The sequence below is a fragment of the Nannospalax galili genome, unplaced genomic scaffold (assembly GCF_000622305.1).
Source record: "Nannospalax galili isolate Female #2095 unplaced genomic scaffold, S.galili_v1.0 scaffold27, whole genome shotgun sequence".
Classification (NCBI taxonomy): Eukaryota; Metazoa; Chordata; class Mammalia; order Rodentia; family Spalacidae; genus Nannospalax; species Nannospalax galili.
The window spans coordinates 1,653,383-1,673,227 of record NW_008357993.1 but is presented as its reverse complement, the minus strand read 5'-3'; the positions used below and the strand labels follow the sequence as shown (position 1 = coordinate 1,673,227).

General features: G+C 37.4%; 1 protein-coding gene across 1 annotated transcript in view; it reads right to left on the bottom strand.

Moving 5' to 3' along the window:
* Tmem232 (transmembrane protein 232) overlaps positions 1-19,845 on the bottom strand; it is a gene marked incomplete at its 5' end in the record, with an annotated part of 281,982 nt that overhangs the window by 208,531 nt on the left and 53,606 nt on the right. Inside the window, 2 exons of the mRNA XM_008856022.1 lie at positions 12,027-12,279; positions 14,926-15,049. Of these exons, the coding sequence (XP_008854244.1) occupies positions 12,027-12,279; positions 14,926-15,049 (377 nt within the window). The remainder of the gene's footprint in view (positions 1-12,026; positions 12,280-14,925; positions 15,050-19,845) is intronic.

The window sequence follows — 19,845 nt, the reverse complement described above, 5'->3', positions numbered from 1 at the left end:
TGCACAAAAGCTCAATAAAAAAGAAAAAGTTGAAGAATGAAAACAATAAATATGTGACCAGGCAAACAGATGTAAAAGAAACATTTTAAGATTGAAATCCCTTTCATGACAAAGCACTCAGGAGCCTGGAACAGCAGTTCAGGCTTGTAATCCTAGCACTCCAGAGGCTGTGGGAGGAAGACAGCAGTGAATTTAAAGCCGTCCTAGGTTGCACAGTGAGGTCACAGTCAGCCTGAGTTACATAAGAAAGGCCCTGTCTTAAACAATCAGGAAGGAGGAGGAAGGGGCGGAGCAGGAGGAGGGGAGGAGGAAGAGGAGGAAGAAGATAATTTTTTTGAGACAGAGTCTCATTATGTAGCCCCAGCTGGCCTGGAACTTGTTACTTAGACTATTCCAGGCTGGTCTGGATGCAACAGCAGTTCACCTGCCTCTACCTCCCGATTGCTGGAATTAAAGGCATGCACTACCACATCTGGCTCATAAAAATTGTTTTTAATTCAGAAAAACCGATGATGGAAGAGAATTTCCAAAAATGGATAAAAGCAATCTATGAAAAACCCACAACTAACATGTTATCTAATGGGGAAAGGCAGATGCCTTCTTCCGTGGGTGTCTGCGTTCACCACTTCTATTTAGCATTATGGAAAGAAATGTCAATGAAATAAAAAGCAGTCAGACAGGAAAGCGAAAAGTACATCATTTCTGCTTGTGGGTAGCATAATGATTTATGTAGAAAAATCCTAAAGAATTCATTGAAAATATGTTGGAAACTACTGTATATCCATATGACAGAAATCAGCCACCCGAAAATGAAGTATAAGAAAATAATTCCCTTTATAATCAAATCAGAGATAATAAAGCATTTATGTATATATTTAATATAAAAATACACAATGGGCATGGAGTTCCTTTTGGAAATGATAAAACATTTTAAAAATACTTAGGTGTTATAGTTACACAAGTCTGTCCTAAAACAAAGACCTTTAGATAGGCTGACTAGATTCACCAGATGGACAAGTAGTGGGGAATGGCTGGGGTGCCGCCAACACAGCAGACAGTAGCAGGGATATCAGAGTTAAGGGCTCTAGTGGGGGGAGGGAGGCTATGGGAGGGTGCCATCTGGGAAGTGGGTGTATCGTTGAATAAGATGGCTTGGGATGTTCTGTGTGAGATATACACAAAAAAATCAACAAAGTTTTTAAAATGTATTTAAGAAGGAAGCATAAAAATTTATATCATGTTAATCAGTAGAGGTGATATACATTACCAATGAAATCTACCCGATGACTTTATAGACATGCACTGGTGCCAAGGATCTGAGTGCAACTGATTACGACTAGTAATCATTAGATACATACAGATTAGAGACACATGCACCAACATCTCAGTGTTAGTAACAAAAACAATGAGTCTTTCTGTAAGAAACAGTATATTTTAAAATGAAATGGAGATCTTTTTTAAAGGTTAAAAACTCATTCAATTTTATGTCTTACAGGGCTTATGCTGAGTTCAGTATTGTATAACTGTATTAATTCAATAGAGAACCTAAAAATTTTATCGCCACTTTTGAAAGAGCTGTATCTTTGCTCTGGAAACTGCTATTAGGCATATTAAAGCTGTAATGATATGCTTCTTCTAAAAATAATAAAAAATAATTTAAAAATATAGGAAACAGCATATTTTAAAATGAAATGGAGATTTTCTCTAAAGAGTAAAAACTCATTCAATTTTATATCTAACAGGGTTTATACTGAGTTCAATATTGTATAACTATATTAATTCAACTGTGAACCTAAAAATTTACAGCCACTTTTGAAAGAGATGTATCCTTGCTCTGGAGTGTGTTACTGAATATGTTAAAGCTGCAACGAAATGCTTCTTCTAATCATGTGGTTACTAAATTTTTTTTAAATTAAAAAAACAATAATTCTTCAAAGCATAAAAATTTGCTCCTTAATAATTACTAGATGTGAAAAACATTACCATTGCAATCTACCTGGTGACTTTATATCTATCCTCAAATACCAAGGAGTTCAGATAGTAACCAACTATGAATAGTAATAATCAGATATATAGAGATTGGAAATGCTTGTGCAAACATGTTAATGTCAATTGCATTAAAATGAATTTTTTTGTATGAAACTGTGTATTTTAATAATGAAATGGAGATCTTTTTAAGGTTAAAACGTCATTTAATTTTATGCCTTAAAATGTTTATACTGAGTACAATATTGTATAACTGTATTAATTCAACTGTAAACCTAAAAATTTTGAAAGATGTTCAAATACTGGAGTCGATGGGGGACATTCTCATTCAAACCATCACTAGCACTACCTTGAGACCTGTTCAATCAAATATCATTAGATTACCAAATTTGTTCAACCATTTCTTAAAGAAATACAAAGACTGTATGAGCACTAAGTGTTTGGGAAAAAAAAGACAAAATGTTCAAAAAGACAAATTACCCTAGTAGCATTTATGGCATATAAAAGAAATGTTTTGTCATCTATTCTTTCCCTTGAGGTGCAAATCTTTAAAAGCATTCCAAAAACTAGAAACATCTATTTGTTCACTTGTGCAAAAGGCAGCAAGACATTAAATAATTTTATTAATAAGTTTAAGGGAAACTCAGTGGGAGGGGAAATGAGCCATCCATTGCCTCTGTATCCCTTGTGAATGTACCAAAACCATTTTCTAAAACCCAATGTGTTAGGGACTATTGGCTCCTACCTATCTAGCACTATTCAATAAAAGAATAAAATAATGATGCCCAGTGGGTATGATAGGATTCAGAAAGTTCTAGAGACTTGTAATGCTAATTACTATTGCCTTTACTTCTTCACATCTCCCATTCATGATTCAAGGACTTTCTTCTCCCCTTAGAGACAAAAGTTATGCAATTTGGGAGTCTTTTAGATAGACTCACTGAAGGGTTACTCCAATTGCCTCATCCTGCATCCCTATCCTGCATCCCTGTTTAGCATGGAAGAAGCCAGAGTGGTTTGCATCCCTATTCGCTATTGGCAATTTGAGTAACCCCTTCAGAGAATGATGTGATAAGAATAGGAGGTAGGAATTGGCTAGGCAGTTAGGGTAAAAAGACCCCAAAGAAATGTAGCCAGTTTCTTGGCTAAAAGTCAAAATGTTCTTGGGCCTGTTAGCAACATACTGCGTTCCATGGCCAAAAATTGTCAAAAGTATTTGGGAGCTTGTACCTAATCTTTAAGAGATTTTAGGGTTACCTCTTCAGAGGGGGGAATGTTGGAAGGGAGGGAGTGGGCATGGATTTGATCAAAATACCTTATGTACATGTATGAAATTCTCAATAAAGTTTTTGTAAAAAAGAAAAAAAAACGTTCTAGAGGGTTAATGCAATGGAAATTGCAACAGAAAGGTATTGATATTAATAAAGTTCTTGCTTATTTTACAAGTATCTATACCTGAAGACACATATAAAAAGTAAGCAGAATTTGATGTTTTTTGGTATCATACTTTTGACATCAAATCCATACCAGGTAGAAACAAATATGTGTACTTATATTTATAGCGATGTAAAGACAATGACTACAGATAACCATATATTTAGCAAACTTAAGCTCACAGACAGCTGTCCTCAATAATGTGGCATGGCTAAAAGAAAGAGGACCTGAAAATACACTCCAAGAAGGTTCCTAGTAGAACTGGTGCTGATACCACCACAGAGAAAAAGAATAGTATCAAGGCTAAGAATATTTCAGGTATGTTTTCCAAAAATCTGAACAATAAGTAGTAGCTGGCAATAGAAACACAAAACCTGACCAAAGAACTCATGCAGAATCTAATCATCAAAATAAAATGTCCTAGGAAAATAAGAAACCCTAAAATGTAAAAAACCATTAACACAAAGCAGATTTCTGCCAGACATGTACATATCTACAACCAATACTACTTGAATTCTCCAAAATGATAGAAACAGAGGGAGAGCTTCCTAATTCCTTCTATGTAGCCAGTAGCACCCTGGTTTTGGTATTCCAAAACCAGGTAAAGTCCCAACAATAACAACAACAACAGAAGAAGAAGAAAGCCAAAGATCCATATTCTTAATGAACAGAGATGCAAAAATTCTCAACAAAATACTTGCAAACCACATACAGATATACATCAAAAAGATCATTCACTATGATCAAGTCAGCTTTATTCCAAAGATGCAAGGATGGTTCAATATACATAAGTCAATAAATGTAATATATCAAATAAATGGACTTAAACACCACATGGTCATCTCAATAGATGCAAAAAAAAATGTCTTTGACAAAATCCAACATGCATTTATGTTAAAAACTCTAGAGGAACTTGGATTGGAGAGAAAATAACTCAACATAATTAAAGTTATATACAACAAACTCATGACTAGCATCATTCTAAATGGAGGAAAACTGGAAGCATTCCCATTAAAACCAAGAACCAGACAAGGTTGTCCACTATCTCCACTCCATATAGTGCTTGAAACTCTTGCTAGAGCAATAAGACAAGAGAAGGAAATTAAAGAAGTACTAATTTTAAAAGAAGTTGTTAAGTTATCCTTATTGCAGATTATGTGATATTATACATAAGAGATCCCATAAATTCTACCAGAAAATTCTTACAAATGATCAACACTTTCAGGAAAGTGGCAGGTTACAAAATCAATTCACAAAAACTGGTAGCCTTTCTATACGCCAATAAAAAACAATTGGAGAAAGATTTTATGGAAATTGCCTATTCATAATTACCTCAAAATTAAATAAGATATCTAGGAACAGACCTGACCAAAGACAATAAATATCTCCTCAATGAAAAATTTAAATTCTTTTTTTAAAAAATATTCTATTTATTATGTTTATTTTATGTGTATGAGTGTATTGCCTGCACGTTTCTGAGTGCACCCATTCTGGTGCAATGCCGGAGGTCAGAAGAGGGCTTCAGATTCCCCTGGAACTGGAATGAAGGATGGTTCATAGCCCCCATGTGGGTGCTAGAAATTGAACCTGGGTCCTCTGCAAGATCAGTCAGTGGTCTTAACCACTGAGGCATCTCTCCAGCCCCCAAATTTTAAATTCTTAAAGAAAGAGATTGAGGAAAGTCCAGGAGATGGAAAGATCTCCCATTCTCATGGATTAGAAGAATTAATTTGTGAAAATGACCATCCTACCCAAAGCAATATATAGATTCAGTGCAATCCCAATCAAAATCCCCATGACATTCTTCACAGAATTAGACAAAACCATCCTAAAATTCATATGGATCAACAAAGACCCCAGATAGCCAAACCAAGCCTGAGGGGCAAAGAGCAATGCTGAAGGGATTACCATACCAGATCTCAAACTCTATTACAGAGTTAGAGCCATAAAAACAGTATGGTACTGTCAGAAAAACAGACACAGATCAATGGAGCATAATAAAGACCCAGACATGAATGCATGAAATTTCAGACACCTGATATTTGGCAAAGGTTCCAATAACACACAATGGAGGAATGACAGCATCTTCAGTAAATGGTGCTGGAAAAACAGGACCTCCACCTGTAGAAGAATCACACTAGACCCTTACCTTTCATCATGCATAAAAGTCAACTATAAATGGATCAAAAACTTCAATATGAAACCTGAAACTCTTAGAAGAAAACATGAGTAGTACCCTACAAGACAAAGGTATAGGAAAGAACTTTCTAAATTGAACAACAGTTGCTCAGGAATTAAATAGTTAAAGAAAGAGATTGAGAGGAGATGGAAGGACCTCCCATGCTCATGGATTGGAAAAATTAACATTGTGAAAATGACCATCCCACTGAAAGCAATATATAGATTCAGTGCAATCCCAATCAAAATCCCCATGACATTCTTCACAGAATTAGACAAAACCATCCTAAAATTCATATGGATCAACAAAGACCCCAGATAGCCAAACCAAGCCTGAGGGGCAAAGAGCAATGCTGAAGGGATTACCATACCAGATCTCAAACTCTATTACAGAGTTAGAGCCATAAAAACAGTATGGTACTGTCAGAAAAACAGACACAGATCAATGGAGCATAATAAAGACCCAGACATGAATGCATGAAATTTCAGACACCTGATATTTGGCAAAGGTTCCAATAACACACAATGGAGGAATGACAGCATCTTCAGTAAATGGTGCTGGAAAAACAGGACCTCCACCTGTAGAAGAATCACACTAGACCCTTACCTTTCATCATGCATAAAAGTCAACTATAAATGGATCAAAAACTTCAATATGAAACCTGAAACTCTTAGAAGAAAACATGAGTAGTACCCTACAAGACAAAGGTATAGGAAAGAACTTTCTAAATTGAACAACAGTTGCTCAGGAATTACGGTAAACAATCAACAAGTGGAATTCATTAAATGAAAAAGATTTTGTAAATCAAAAGAAATAGCCATGGAAGTGAAAAACCAGAATGGGAGAAAATCTTCGCCGGCTACATATCTGACAGATGATTAATATCCATAATATGTAAAGAACCCAAAAACAGAGAATCAAGGAAACAACACAATTAAAAGATGGGCTATGAATCTAAACAAAGAGTTCTCAAAAGAAGAAATTAAAAATGGCTATGAAACACCTTTAAAAGTGTTCAACATCTTCAGTAATTAGGGAAATACAAATTAAAACCACTTTAAGATTTCATCTTACCCCAGTCAAATTGACTAAGATAAAGAGAACAAATGATAGCAAATGCTGTAGAGAATGTGGGGAAAGGGGAACATTTATTCACTGCTGGTGGGATTACAAATTTGTACATCCACTATGGAAAGCAGTGTAGAGAACTCTTAAGAAACTAAAAATGATTCTACCATATGATCCAATTATACCACTCCTTGGTATATACCCAAAGGATTCATCCTACTGCAGAGACACTTGTGCATCCATGTTTGTTGCTATTCTTTTCACAATACCTAAGAAATGGAAACAACCTAAGTGTTCCTCAACTGATGAATGGATAAGGAAAATGTGGTGCATTTACACAGTGAAGTTCTACTCAGCTATTAAGGAAGATGAAATCAAGAAATTTGCAGGTGAATGAATGCAACTGAATGAACTAAAAACTTGTGCTAAGTGAAGTAACACAGACTTGGAAAAACAAATGACATATGTGCTCCCTCATTTGTGGATCTTAGCACCAAATCCTTGTATATATGAGTACATATCTTGATATAATTGCAAGAGGCAGGAAAATAGAAAGGAACGAGGGAGATAGAGAGATAAATGGAAAGAAGGAGACTTAGAGAGAGGAACAGTAGGAGACAGGCATTATCAAAGGTGAAATGGGGAAAATGGAGGTACTTTAACTTGATAGATTGAGAGGGCGGAGACAGAGAGAGAGAGAGAGAGAGAGAGAGAGAGAGAGAGAGAGAGAGAGAGAGAATGCTTAGGTGGTATGAAAAACCAGAGCGAAATGTATTAGTTAAAAAGTCTACTGAAAAATTACATATACACTATCCTACATGAGCTCATGTGTATAGCTGAGACTATATAACAAAAAACAGTGCCAGACAGGAGAAACCTCCCTTCAGGTTGTTGGTCAGGGTAGTCCAGGAGACTCCCAAAATAACAGCTATTGCCACAGCCCATAATTGCTTCCCAGATCTTGAAGTTAAAATCTTATTGCTGAAGACAGGACATACTTTGGTTGTAGGACTTGGAGCAATGAATCTGGAACTGACCTGGAAGTCACCTCCCTGAAGGCGAGCTCTCATAGTAAGGGAGAACATTAATCAATGGTCCAACCCCAGCTTTACAGCCTAATAACCACAATGATGACTGGCACAGCAAATTATATTGGTGCAGGAATGGCACTTTTATCTTGGGGGTAATCAACATCTACGTATTGGAATTAAAGTCCACTCAGTGGGAGGGAACTCATCTGTTGTACTGCAAGCATAACCAAATACACATGGCTGGAAATGTCATAGCTCTTAGAGAAAACCCTAAGACTGTCACATACCTAGATGAATGCAATATCTTACTATATGCTAAATATGAATCCTTATGTATGCCAGTCACCATTCATCAAAAAGGATTCTTTTGCAACAGACAGAAATTCTTACAGAGTTCCACAACTGGTCACATATAGAGAGTAAGTGTTTATGAGATGCCCAACCCTAAGTGTCATATCTGCAATGGAAGCTCTACACTAAAGGCTCATGGAACATAGTAGAAGGAGGGATAAAGTGAACACTAATGCATCTCTGAACTCTCATCAACAAAGTTCTCTCATGCAACAGAGGGCAATGAACACCAAAGGCCACAAATGACCAAAGGACAGAGAATAAGAGTCTGCACAGTGTGGGTCCTTGGATGGGTCTCCTATATTAAACTTCATCCACCCAGGGCTCAGGGATCATTGCAGAAAAGAGGAGGCAGAAAGACTGTAAAAGCCAGAAGAGAAGGTGTATGACTATATGGAAACAGGCTTATAGGCACCTGGGACCTTGCTGATATGAACCTACAGTAATGGTGTTAGCATGCACAAGACTCATTCAAACCCAATGAGCCAAAAACCCAGCATAGAACTGGGAAAATGGGCAGCAGGCTCCATTCTTAGCTGAAGAACTATTGGCAGTTGACTACTGCTGGGTGAGGGAGAGCTGATCTTTAAGGGACAGACAGTAGATCGGGCGACTAGACCCCAGTGGATGAATTTTCACTGAGGGACATCTGGTTACACTAATTTGACTTGATAGGTCTTAACATATATGACAGAATGCATGAAATCCAGTGGGGAGGGGGCTATGGTAGGTGCAGATCATGGAGGGAGTATAACAATAATTAAGGTATTTTTGTATGAAATGCACAGAAAAATCAATTTTAAGAAATACACATTTAAAAAAGACAAAAGATTAACAAGGAGCAAATAAATTTGATGAAATTATCAGCTGGCTTGGAAAAAGTGAACTGCTAAGAAGGAACAAAAAGTTGAGTGTCTTTAGTAAGATGGCCAGCCCATTATGATGATGTAACGAAAAGGTCCCAGGTGGAGGGTGGCCAAGAGGTATATGGGGGGAAAAGTCCTCTCCATGGAGACTTTGCTTCTGTATTCACTGCCAAAGAATCAAACAGCACCAAGTTATACAGCTAGACAAGAAAGACTGAAAGTCTGTAATTTGTAGCATATTTTGTTTAACAGCAGTTCAAAATAATGTGTACTGAAAAGTTTTCTGATCACTATGTGTAAGTATAATTGTGAACAGAAAGTAAACAAATACGAGCTCCTTTACTCTATCAATATTTCTAACACTGCAGAAATGTCATTTGTGCACTAAAGAATAAAGTTCTGTTAAAAACTAATATCAATAACAAATAAAAATAATTTTGAAAAGTGGGAAAAAGTGAATGAAGAAAATTGACTCGGAAATGATAGCTTCCAATTTGTTAATTAAAGCAAAGTATACTGAAAGTGATTTTAAAATACGAGATAGGTTTTCTGAGTGAAATTAATATCTGCTACTGAAATTTTACTATTTTTCATTACAACCAAGTAACACATCCCACATCAATAAATCGTGGTTCTAAGGAAAGATAATTTTATTTCTGTTGATACTTTTAAAATCTTGTAACTATATCAGAAACTTGGGGATTTATTTAATTACATGATAGATTTGCTACCAGAAACTGCCCACATTTTATGTGCTACTATACTGGATACAAGTTAATAGAAGTATAACTGAGAATTGATTTTCTAGACTCAATTATGAAAGTGTCATGTAAACAACAGAGTGTACCAATGTATGGATTGCAAAGATTTTCATCATACACCTATAAAGTTCTATCAGCATAAAAGAACTTCTTGAATTACTACTGCTCTTTCACAAATAATATTAGTGATTTTGTTATTCCCAGAATCACAGTAGTAAGATTACCTTTAAATGTGACACAAGGACCACTACTGTTTGATGAATTAGAATAAGCTGGGCGTAAAATATGTACTATAATGTTTGAGTAAATAGGACTTAGGTATGTGAACACAAATCTGAAAGCCCAGTACTTGGGAGGCTGAGGCTGGAAGATTGTCAGTCTCAGGTCAGTCTGGGTTATAGGGTGAAGCTGTGAACAAAATGATAGTAGTAATGAGAACTGAGTGAGTGATTAAAAGAAGTCTCTGCATAGAAGAGGAGCAGAGAGGAAAAGTGGGTATGTAAGAGGGATGGAGGAGAGAAGGCCTTAGAGAAAGGGAGCAAAGGTAAAGAGGAGAACAGTATCGTAGATACATCGAAGAATTCTTAAGACATCTTTTCTTTGCAATTATACAATTTAAATCATTAATCTACTGAGTTTGTAATACATTTCAGTTTTTCTAAAACTAGTGATTTCACAATTCACTTTAGGGATTGGAGAGATGGCTCAGCAGTTAAGAGCACTGGCTGCTTTTGCAGAGGATACAGGTTCAGTTCCCAGCACCCACATGGAGGCTAACAACTGTTCATAACTCCAGTTCCAGGGAATCCAACTCCATCTTCTGACATCCATGAGCATCACACAACACAGGTGCATTTACACCATGGAGGCAATACATTCATACATATAAAATAAAAATAGTAAACTTCCAAAAATCCATTTTATAAGCTGGGCGTGGTGGCACATGCCTTTAGTCCCAGCACTTGGGAGGCAGAGGCAGGCGGAAGATCTCTGTGAGTTCAAGGCCAGCCTGATCTACATAGTGAGTTCCAGGACAGCTGGGCTACAGGGAGACCTTGTCTCAAAAAGACAAAAAAAAAAATCCATTTTATAAAATATTCTCTCTAAGGTTGAAAAATTGTAAGTAATTTTTCAGGGAGGAGAGGCGGGAAGGAGAGGAGGGAGGGACATGCAAGGGATGTGGGGGAGCAAGGGAACTCGGGAACGGAAGGGTGGCCGGAGTTGAGGGGTATTGGGGGGAGGGTGGGAATGGTGGGGGCACTGGTACTGGGAAGGTAGGAAGGAGGCCGGGTGGGAGAAAAAAGAATAGAGATGAGTGAATTTCAGGGGCTAGAAGCCTAGAGGGGAAAATGATGTCCTAGAAACCCCACGAGAAATGCACAAAGAGTGTCTGAACATTAATGCATATGTTTACCTAGGAGCTGCTCAGAAGGGAATGAAGTGTCAGATAGAAGAGATCTCCCTTAGAGCAACAAACATGCCTTAAAGCACTCATCACAGAAGTTTCTTTTGCGACAGATGGAGGCTACTACAGAGTTGCACATCTGATCGGGCATAGAGAACATGCACCTGGGGGATGCCCAGTACTAGGTGACATATCTGCAGTCAAATCTCTACAACCAAGGCTCATGGAACATTGGAATAAGGGGTAGAGAGAAGGCTAATGCACCCCTCAACTCTCACCAGTGAGGCTTTCAACTGGCCATGTTTAGGAGAATAAGAGACTGTAGAGTGTAGGAATGGACTCTTACACAGAACCTCACCCACCCATGGCTCAGGGATCATTGTGGAAGAGGAGGCAGAAAGATTGTAAGCCAGGGCTGGTTCATGAACGTTATGAGGTGGAGGTTTCCAGGCCAATGGAGTCTTGTTCATTTGAGCCTGTGGCAGCGGTGGCATCTAATACAAGACCCATGTCAGCTCAATCAAACAAGGGCCCAAAAGATCAAGAACTATTTTAGACTGGTTCCTGCTGGGTGAGGGTGAACGTGATTTGCATACGACCACTGGCTGGGCTGATTAGATTCCAGTGGACACATTTGCACTAAAGGACATTTGGGTACAAATGCCTGAATGAATAGGACTCAGCATGTATGGCAGAATGCATAGGGTTTGGGGGTGGGGGCAGAGGCATGAATGGAGGAGGGTGTCTGGATGTGAGTGGAAAATATTGTATGAAATTTTCAAAGTTCAATAAAAAATAAATCAGGAAGTATTCTCCCTAAGAAGTCTTACTAAACTTAAAGATATTTCTCAGTTTCAGGGGCAAAAAATTTTGTGAAAAAGTTATTACTATACTTAGTACACAGGGACATTTAGAAAATATTCACTAAGATGGAAAATAACTTACAATTATCTGACATTTTGGAAGTGAAATATTTCACAAGACTTAAAATGCTTGCTTCCTGCAATTCTGGCTCTTCTTTTGATTTTTCCATGAGCAAAGTATATTCCTTTGGATGTTTACAGGCACAGAACCCAATCAAAGCAGTTTTTCTCAGGTAAGAAGTAGCTGCATACAAGCAAATTTCTGCAATGATCGTTGTATATGTAAGGATGACATTGTAGGCCCAGGAAAAGTCATACGCCTTATACATTTCTTCCTGAAAAAAAAAATACAAAAATAGATAAGAAAGAACCAAAGTACATTCTGTTGTCATTAGAAACCATATATAGTATGGGTGTAACAAAAAAAAAAATGTTTTCAAATTCTATGGAGTTGTTAGAAAACAAAATAAATTAAAATTTCTAAATATACTCTTTAAAATATAGCTTTTGATGAATAGATTGTATAAAAACTCTTTAAAAATATAAGCAGATAATATAATAAAAGGTATTTAATTTCTCTAATAATCAGTAGAATATAAATTAATCTATTGAGAGAGAGTCATTTTTCCTCAGGGATACAGCCCCTGATAGGCTACCCATACTACAGCAGATTGACCCTACTCCTTGCATATACTGGAAGCTCTAAGTGTACTCTGTGGGTTAAAAAAGAGTGTGTGAAGTTGGGAGGGAGGAGTGGTGGGGTGCCTAAGTGGTGTTGGAGGGGAGGAAGTGCCAGTAGATTTAACTAAGATACATTGTATACATGTATGAAATCCTCAAATAATTAACTAAAATAAATACTTTCTTTTAAGAATATCTTATCAATTCTTTCAGAATTTCATACAATGTGTTTTTATCCTATTCAGATAGCCTCTGCCATCTCCAACCCCACCCCATCTTCATGTCCTCTGATACTAGTTTTCTACTTCAAAAGGCCCATTGAGTCTAATTTGTGTTCCCCAAATGCTCTTGGGTATGGGTCCATCCCTTGGAGTCTGGTCAGTTTATCAGGTACAACCTTACCCAGCCGTGAATCCTACATGTTACAATAATGACTAGCCTGGTATGATATGCCAACTAGTGCAATAGTGGTACAAATGTTATGGGAAGGTCCAAACATGTTCCTGTTGGATTTAAGGCCCACTTCACAAGATGGAGCCCATACCTGGCACTGTTATCAGAACCAAGTATCTGTGGTTAGAAATAATACTTTCCATACCATGTAGAAAATAATCTTTTCTAGGGTGTGTTACTTTCATATTCACAGAAATATAAATGTACTGCAACTTTCAGAAAATTATTTGTGCATGTGTTCCAAGAACCTTAAAAGAACGTTCATCAGTAAAGGAGGTGACTGGAGAGATGGCTCAGTGGGTAAAGTGCTTGCTATGTAAACCTGAAGACCTGAGTTCAGATCCCCAGAATCCACATTATTAAAAAAAAAAAAAAAAAAAAAAAAAAAAAAAAAAAAGGTGTGACATGTGGCAATGCATGCCTCTAACCCCAGTGCTCAGAAGTAGAGACAGAAGGATTTTAGGGTCTTCTTGGAAAGACAGCTTACTCAATCTATGAGTTCTAGGTTCAGTGAGAGAGCCTGTCTCAGAAAATAAGATACAGAAAGATAAACAAAGAAACCTGATATTGACCTCTGGTCGAGAGAGAGAGAGAGAGAGAGAGAGAGAGAGAGAGAGAGAGAGAGAGAGAGAGAGGTGCATTAGCACTTGCAAATACCATATATGCTCAAGTACACACACATAAAATAATATTTCACTCAGTAATTTAATTTTGGTAATTTATTCTAATGTGCTGTATAGACTTCAAAGAGAGAAAAACCATCAAGCTTCCCCGGCAGTGAACCCTGCATGCAATAATACCAATATACCTGGCAGCATATCCCCACTGGTGCAACAGTGGCATGACAGTTTGGGGGTAACCATTTCATTGTATTGAAACCAGATTCACAGAACGGAATACATGCCTGATACTGTAAACCTGGTAAAGACATTATGGGTGTGGAGGTTGCAGACCTTAAGAAGAAATACTCTACTGTTGTTTTACTAAGTGGGCATGTAGCCAAACTGCCTTCTTAATATTCATATTTAAACCCATAGGCTAATTTGTTCTCAGCCTTGGACAGAGAAACTTCTTTTAGCACTGAGTGGCAGGCAGTTAATGTAGCAACTCATACATGCTCAAAGTGGTAAGGATAAATGACCCAAAGAATGTAAGAGCTGAAGGGTGGGAGGAATCCTTTGAAACACTGTGTTCTGGACATAACATGTCGATTGCAATCATGAACATACAGCAGCTGTGCACATCTGTCCTATCGTCCTATCGATACTTTCACAAGATCAGGCCCTTGAACATTCTGTCATTGTTGGTGAGGGATTCATGAGGCTCCATCGCTCCCTAATGGTTGTGTAGCCACTGGTAAGTGACCCAAACTCCAGTAAATAATCCCCCACCCATACTCTTACAAATTCAGTGGGTACAAAAACAAAATAAGAAGAGTAGCTTGCAAGAAGGGGAGGGTCAGGCAAATTGGGAGGAGGGAGTGAGCGAGTAATAGAGATCAATGTGACCACAATACATTCTATACACATATCGTGTCAAAAATGAAAAAAAAAATTCAAGAATTCCAGCTCAATATCACTTAATTGTTAAAAATTGAAAAGAAACTTAATATTCAATAATAAAGAAATAATCTCATTTTATTCTAATATCAATTTTAATAGTATGGATAAAGAACAATATGTTAAATAGTAAATTTTATAGCATTTGCATTTATTTATATTTAATTAGAACTATTACAAAAGTATGCACATTATATGTTCAAATATAATATACAATTTAAATAATGGCAAAAATGAAGTATGTTTCCATTCAGATCTTTCTTCACATCCAAACTAGTAATATGTTACCTGAGTCTGAACAGACAAGAGGCTTGAAAGGAAATCTCTCACTAGATCCATTAATGTTTTCAAGCAGGCCATGTTCAATTTTGCAGCTTCCCCCAGGACCAACAAAGCCAGTGCTGAATCCAACCTGGATCATGAACAAGTGAAAAAGATTTAAGGAAAAATAATATTAATAAGTTTCTAATGGAAAAAATAACATTGAGGCTAGAGGAAATGAATTTTTGAATTACTAGATATGTTTATTTTCAATAAAGAAAGATTTTGGTCAGCAATAGCTATAATAGAAGTCTGCATATAAAGAATGACATTTTTTCAAGATATATGAGTTTAGCCTACTGGACTGACAATATTTAGAGTAATAGGCCCTACAAAGAATCCCATGTCTTCATAGATCCTGCACGACAAAGCATCAGAAGCTGTGGATCTGGAAGGGTATCATTGAGTCCCTATGAGAGGGTCTGACCTGATGTTCTTTCAACTTGTCAGTTTGAAGAATATTTTCTTTTCAAAGTAGAGAACAAATAAAAGTTGTCTTCTCAAGTGCTCAAAAAATTCAATAATTTTATTTTGTGAAAGATACAATATCTCAAAATAAAATTATTATTTCAAATAAATGAACAAGGCCATATACTGGTTTTTAAAATGCTGAATAATAACTGAGAATTTGTAGTAAATGTTGTTAGCCATAAATATACATATATTATCTGTAAATGTACATATATTATGAGAGTTTCAAACACATATGTTTGATGTAATTTTTTTATCCAACTAAAATAGACGGAGTTTGAAAGAGAACTGACAGATGGCAAATATAAAATTGTGCATATAGGAAGATTCTTTGACTTTAGGTAGCCAATAAATTTAGCTGATGATATATAAAAAAGTATATTTGAATGTCATTACTGTGATATTTCAGGTTAATAAGTTCATCATCATTTTCCAAAGGAAACACTGACTATGCTAAATGAATTAATCCAGACTCAGAAAGACAAATATGCAATTTTCTCTTCTATGCAGAATCTAGACCAAAATACTTAATATGGCAGTAGAAAGGCATAGGAAGGGTGCTGATGAGAAGAGGAAGGGGGTCCACTGAGGGGTAAGAGGAATAAGAGGAGAATGAGCAAATTACATTTATACTTGTAAGAAATTTGTTATAAAACCCACTATTTTTCTATAGTTAATAAATGCTAATAAAATAAGTCATTAAAAGTATAAAAAGTAAAAGCCTTTTATGAGATATGAAGTCGATTACAAAATATTTAAGCAGGATTTTACAGATCTCAGTAGTCTTTCATCAGAATCACCCTATTTGAATTTGACAAATCTGAAGACATTTTTTAATCGAACTTTTTAAATTTCACACATTTCCCACTCAGATCCACATCCCCTCCCCCATCCATGCCTCTCCCTATCCCCCCACTGAACCCTATGCCTTCTGCCACACACGCTGAGTCCTATCCATTCAGGTGTTTGTACCCAGATGTCCTTCAGTGTAAATACAACCACTGGAGTCTAGTCAGCCCATCCAGTGGTCCTGTATAAGTCATCCTCTCCCTCATCCAGAAGCAACCAGTCTCAAATAGTTCTCTATGTAGTGCTGGCCCACCACCTATTTCTCAACTCACTTTGGGCCCTTCTTTCACTGAGCTGACATGGGTCCCACATTCAATCCCACTGCTGCCACAGGCTCACATGAGCAAGCCTCCAATGGCCTGGAAGCCTCTACCTCCCTGTGTTCATGAACCACCCCTGGCTTTTACAACCTTTCTGCCTCCTCTTTCACAATGATCCCTGAGTCATGGGTGGGTGAGGTTCAGTATAAGAGTCCATTCCTACACTCTACAGTCTCTTATTCTCCACAACTTGGCCAGTTATGGCCTTCTGTGTACATCACACTCTGATGTACATGGAAGCCTCACTGGTGAGAGTTGAGGAGTACTTTAGCCCTCTCTCTCCCCCTTATTCTGCTATGCTCTATGAGCCTCAGTTGTAGATATTGCATTGCAGATGTGTCACCTAGTACTGGGCATCTCCCAAGCATATGTTTTCTGTGCCTGACCAGATGTGCAACTCTGCAGTAGCCTCCATCTGTTGCAAAAAGAAACGTTTTTGATGAGTCATGTACAGAATGTTTGCCACGCTAAGGGAAGTCTCTTCTATCTGATACCGCCATACCTGCCAAGCAGCTCCCAGGTATACACATTCATTAATGTTCAGACACTCTATGTGCATTTCTCATTGGGTTTCTAGGACATCACTTTTGCCTCTAGGTTTCTTAGCCCCCTGAGATTCACTCACCTCCACTCTTTTTCTCCCATCTGGCTTCCTTCCTCCCTCCCTCCATAGTCACAGTGCCCCCATTGTCCACACCCTCCCCTCAACACCTCTCAACTCCTGCATTATTTGCTCTCCCGACTTCCTTCACACATCATAGTCCCTTGCATGTCCCTCCTTCTCCTCCCTGCAGATTACTCCCAGCTTTTCCACCTCCTCGGGTAACATCTGTCCCCTACTATGCCCCTTTCTGGTTGCTTCTTTTCCTTTACCTCCATGTATCCTTTGCCTTTACCTGGCTCCTGGTGTTACTTCAGAATTTACATACTCACATAAAAGGGATTGGTGCTGCAATCCACAAATGAGGGAGAACATATGTCACTTGCTTTTCTGAGTTTGTGTTACTTCACTTAGTACAACACTCTCTAGCTCTATACATTTACCTGCAAATTCCATAGTTGTATTTTTTCTTACTACTAAGTATAACTCCATTGAGATGTACCATGTTTTCATTAACCATTCGTCAGTTGAGGGACATTTAGGTTGTTTCCATTTCTTAGCTATTGTGAAGAGAGCAGCAACAAACATGGATGTACAGGTATCTCTCTACAGTAGGATGAGTCCTTTGGAAATATGCCAAGGAGTGGTATCACTGGATCATATAGTAGGTTCATTTTTAGTTTTTTGAGGGTTCTCCACACTGTTTCAAGTTTTATGTTGAGGTCTTTGATCCATTTGGAGTTGACTTTTGTGCAAGGTGAAAGATCAGGGTCAAGTTTCATTTTTCCGCAGGTGGAGATCCAGTTTTGCCAGCACCATTTGTTGAAGATGCTGTCCTTTCTACATTGTGTATTCTTAGCACCTTTGTCAAATATCAGGTGGTTGAAGTTGTATGGTCTTCTATTGTGTTACATTGATCTACCTATTTTTGTGCCAGTACCATGCTGTTTTGATGACTATAGCTCTGTAATATAATCTGAGATTTGGTATGGTGATTTCCCCAGCATTGTTCTTTTTGCCCAAGATTGTTTGGGCTATCCAGGGTCCTTTGTGATTCCGTCCTCCAGAGTAAAACCAAGAGGAGATCAACAGTCTGAACAGATTTAAGACTTATCAAATTCCTTTCTTTTTAGCATTAAGGATTTAGACATAAATAATCCTGAGAAACTTGAACATATTCCCTTTTATGATTGGCTGACTATAACAGACATTTTCTAAGTATTTCATGTTTTTCAATTTTTTTCTAAGTCATATTTTTTAAACTCCTCAACTTTAAACCTTACTATGGCAGATGCTGACTACTACCTACTTAACGGAGCCTGAGTTTTATTCAAGATAGCAAGATGCTCAGTTCAGGCTCCGTCTGCAATATGGAATGTTGTGTTCCTTGATTGGAGCAGTGATTATGAGTAGTATTTGTCAAAATTATATCTGCATAAAAAATGCAACTCTCATTATATCTAAATTATAGCTAAGTAAATTTCATTTAAAATTCATTCCTCAGACTTTCTTGAATATATGCAAAATCATGTCTTGAAGATTTGGTCAAGGAGATGTAAATAAAATCATACAGCTAGCTATAGTGACACAGACCTGTAATCCAGCACTCAGAAGCTGAGGTGGGAGGAATATAAGGTCATGGCCAACCCAGACTACATAGTGAAACTCTTTCATAACAAAACAAGACAAAACACAAAAAAGAAGCATGTAAAGAAAATTTCTTATGTAAGTTATTACTTTTCTGGTTAACAAAGATAGCAAATTTGGCAGAGGGATCCTGTTTGCTTTTATTCATCCTTTTCCTCCTATCTGGACTGCATACTTGATACCAGAATTTGAACCACCTTCTTGCAATTATAGTGAAAGTCACATGCTAGGGATAACAGACCAGGGAGCTAAGATGGGCCTAAGTCTGGGCTTTCCTTGAGCATCTTCATTAAAATTCACTACTTGTCGAGTGCAATAACTGAATCCCTGTCTGCTTATGCAAGTCTAGCTGATTTCTTTAAGAAGAGAAGACCGTTCCTAACTGATATATATAGTATGATATGTATGGACTTTGGGATCAGAAATATTGCAAAAAACTTTTGTTCTTCCACTACTTAGATTTGCTATAAAACAGATGATGAATCTCCTTTCAGTCATTTTTCTTCTAATTTGCTCATTTACTTAAATAGTAAATATAGCAAAATCTGATGTTCATGGAGTACTGTGAATTTGAAAGAAAACATTCGATCTAAATTGATGGGATTAAAATGTTGAGCTGGGTTGAATTACTGTTTTCTCAGTGTTGTAAGATAGGAATTCAGCAACTTTTTCTGTAGAGTCTCAGAGTGACAGAAGAGGTCTAGATGACCTCCAGCATTCACCATGCACGCTTCACCATGCGGAATAGAGAAGAGGGTCACAGAGACCATGAGCTTCCCCCAGGCCCTGGCCCCTAGGCAGAGACATCATTAGCGTTTCCTTTTTGTGTTCTTTTTTATGCCTGGAAAACTGTGTCTAACTTAGGGCATGCTCTGTCCGCTATGGATTGAGAATGATCACTGCGCCAGCTACCTACAGTGCAAAAAATGCTGCTTCACCAGAAACACTATTTTCAATCAATGCTACTGACTGCAACATTTTCTATAACCAAAAATGCCC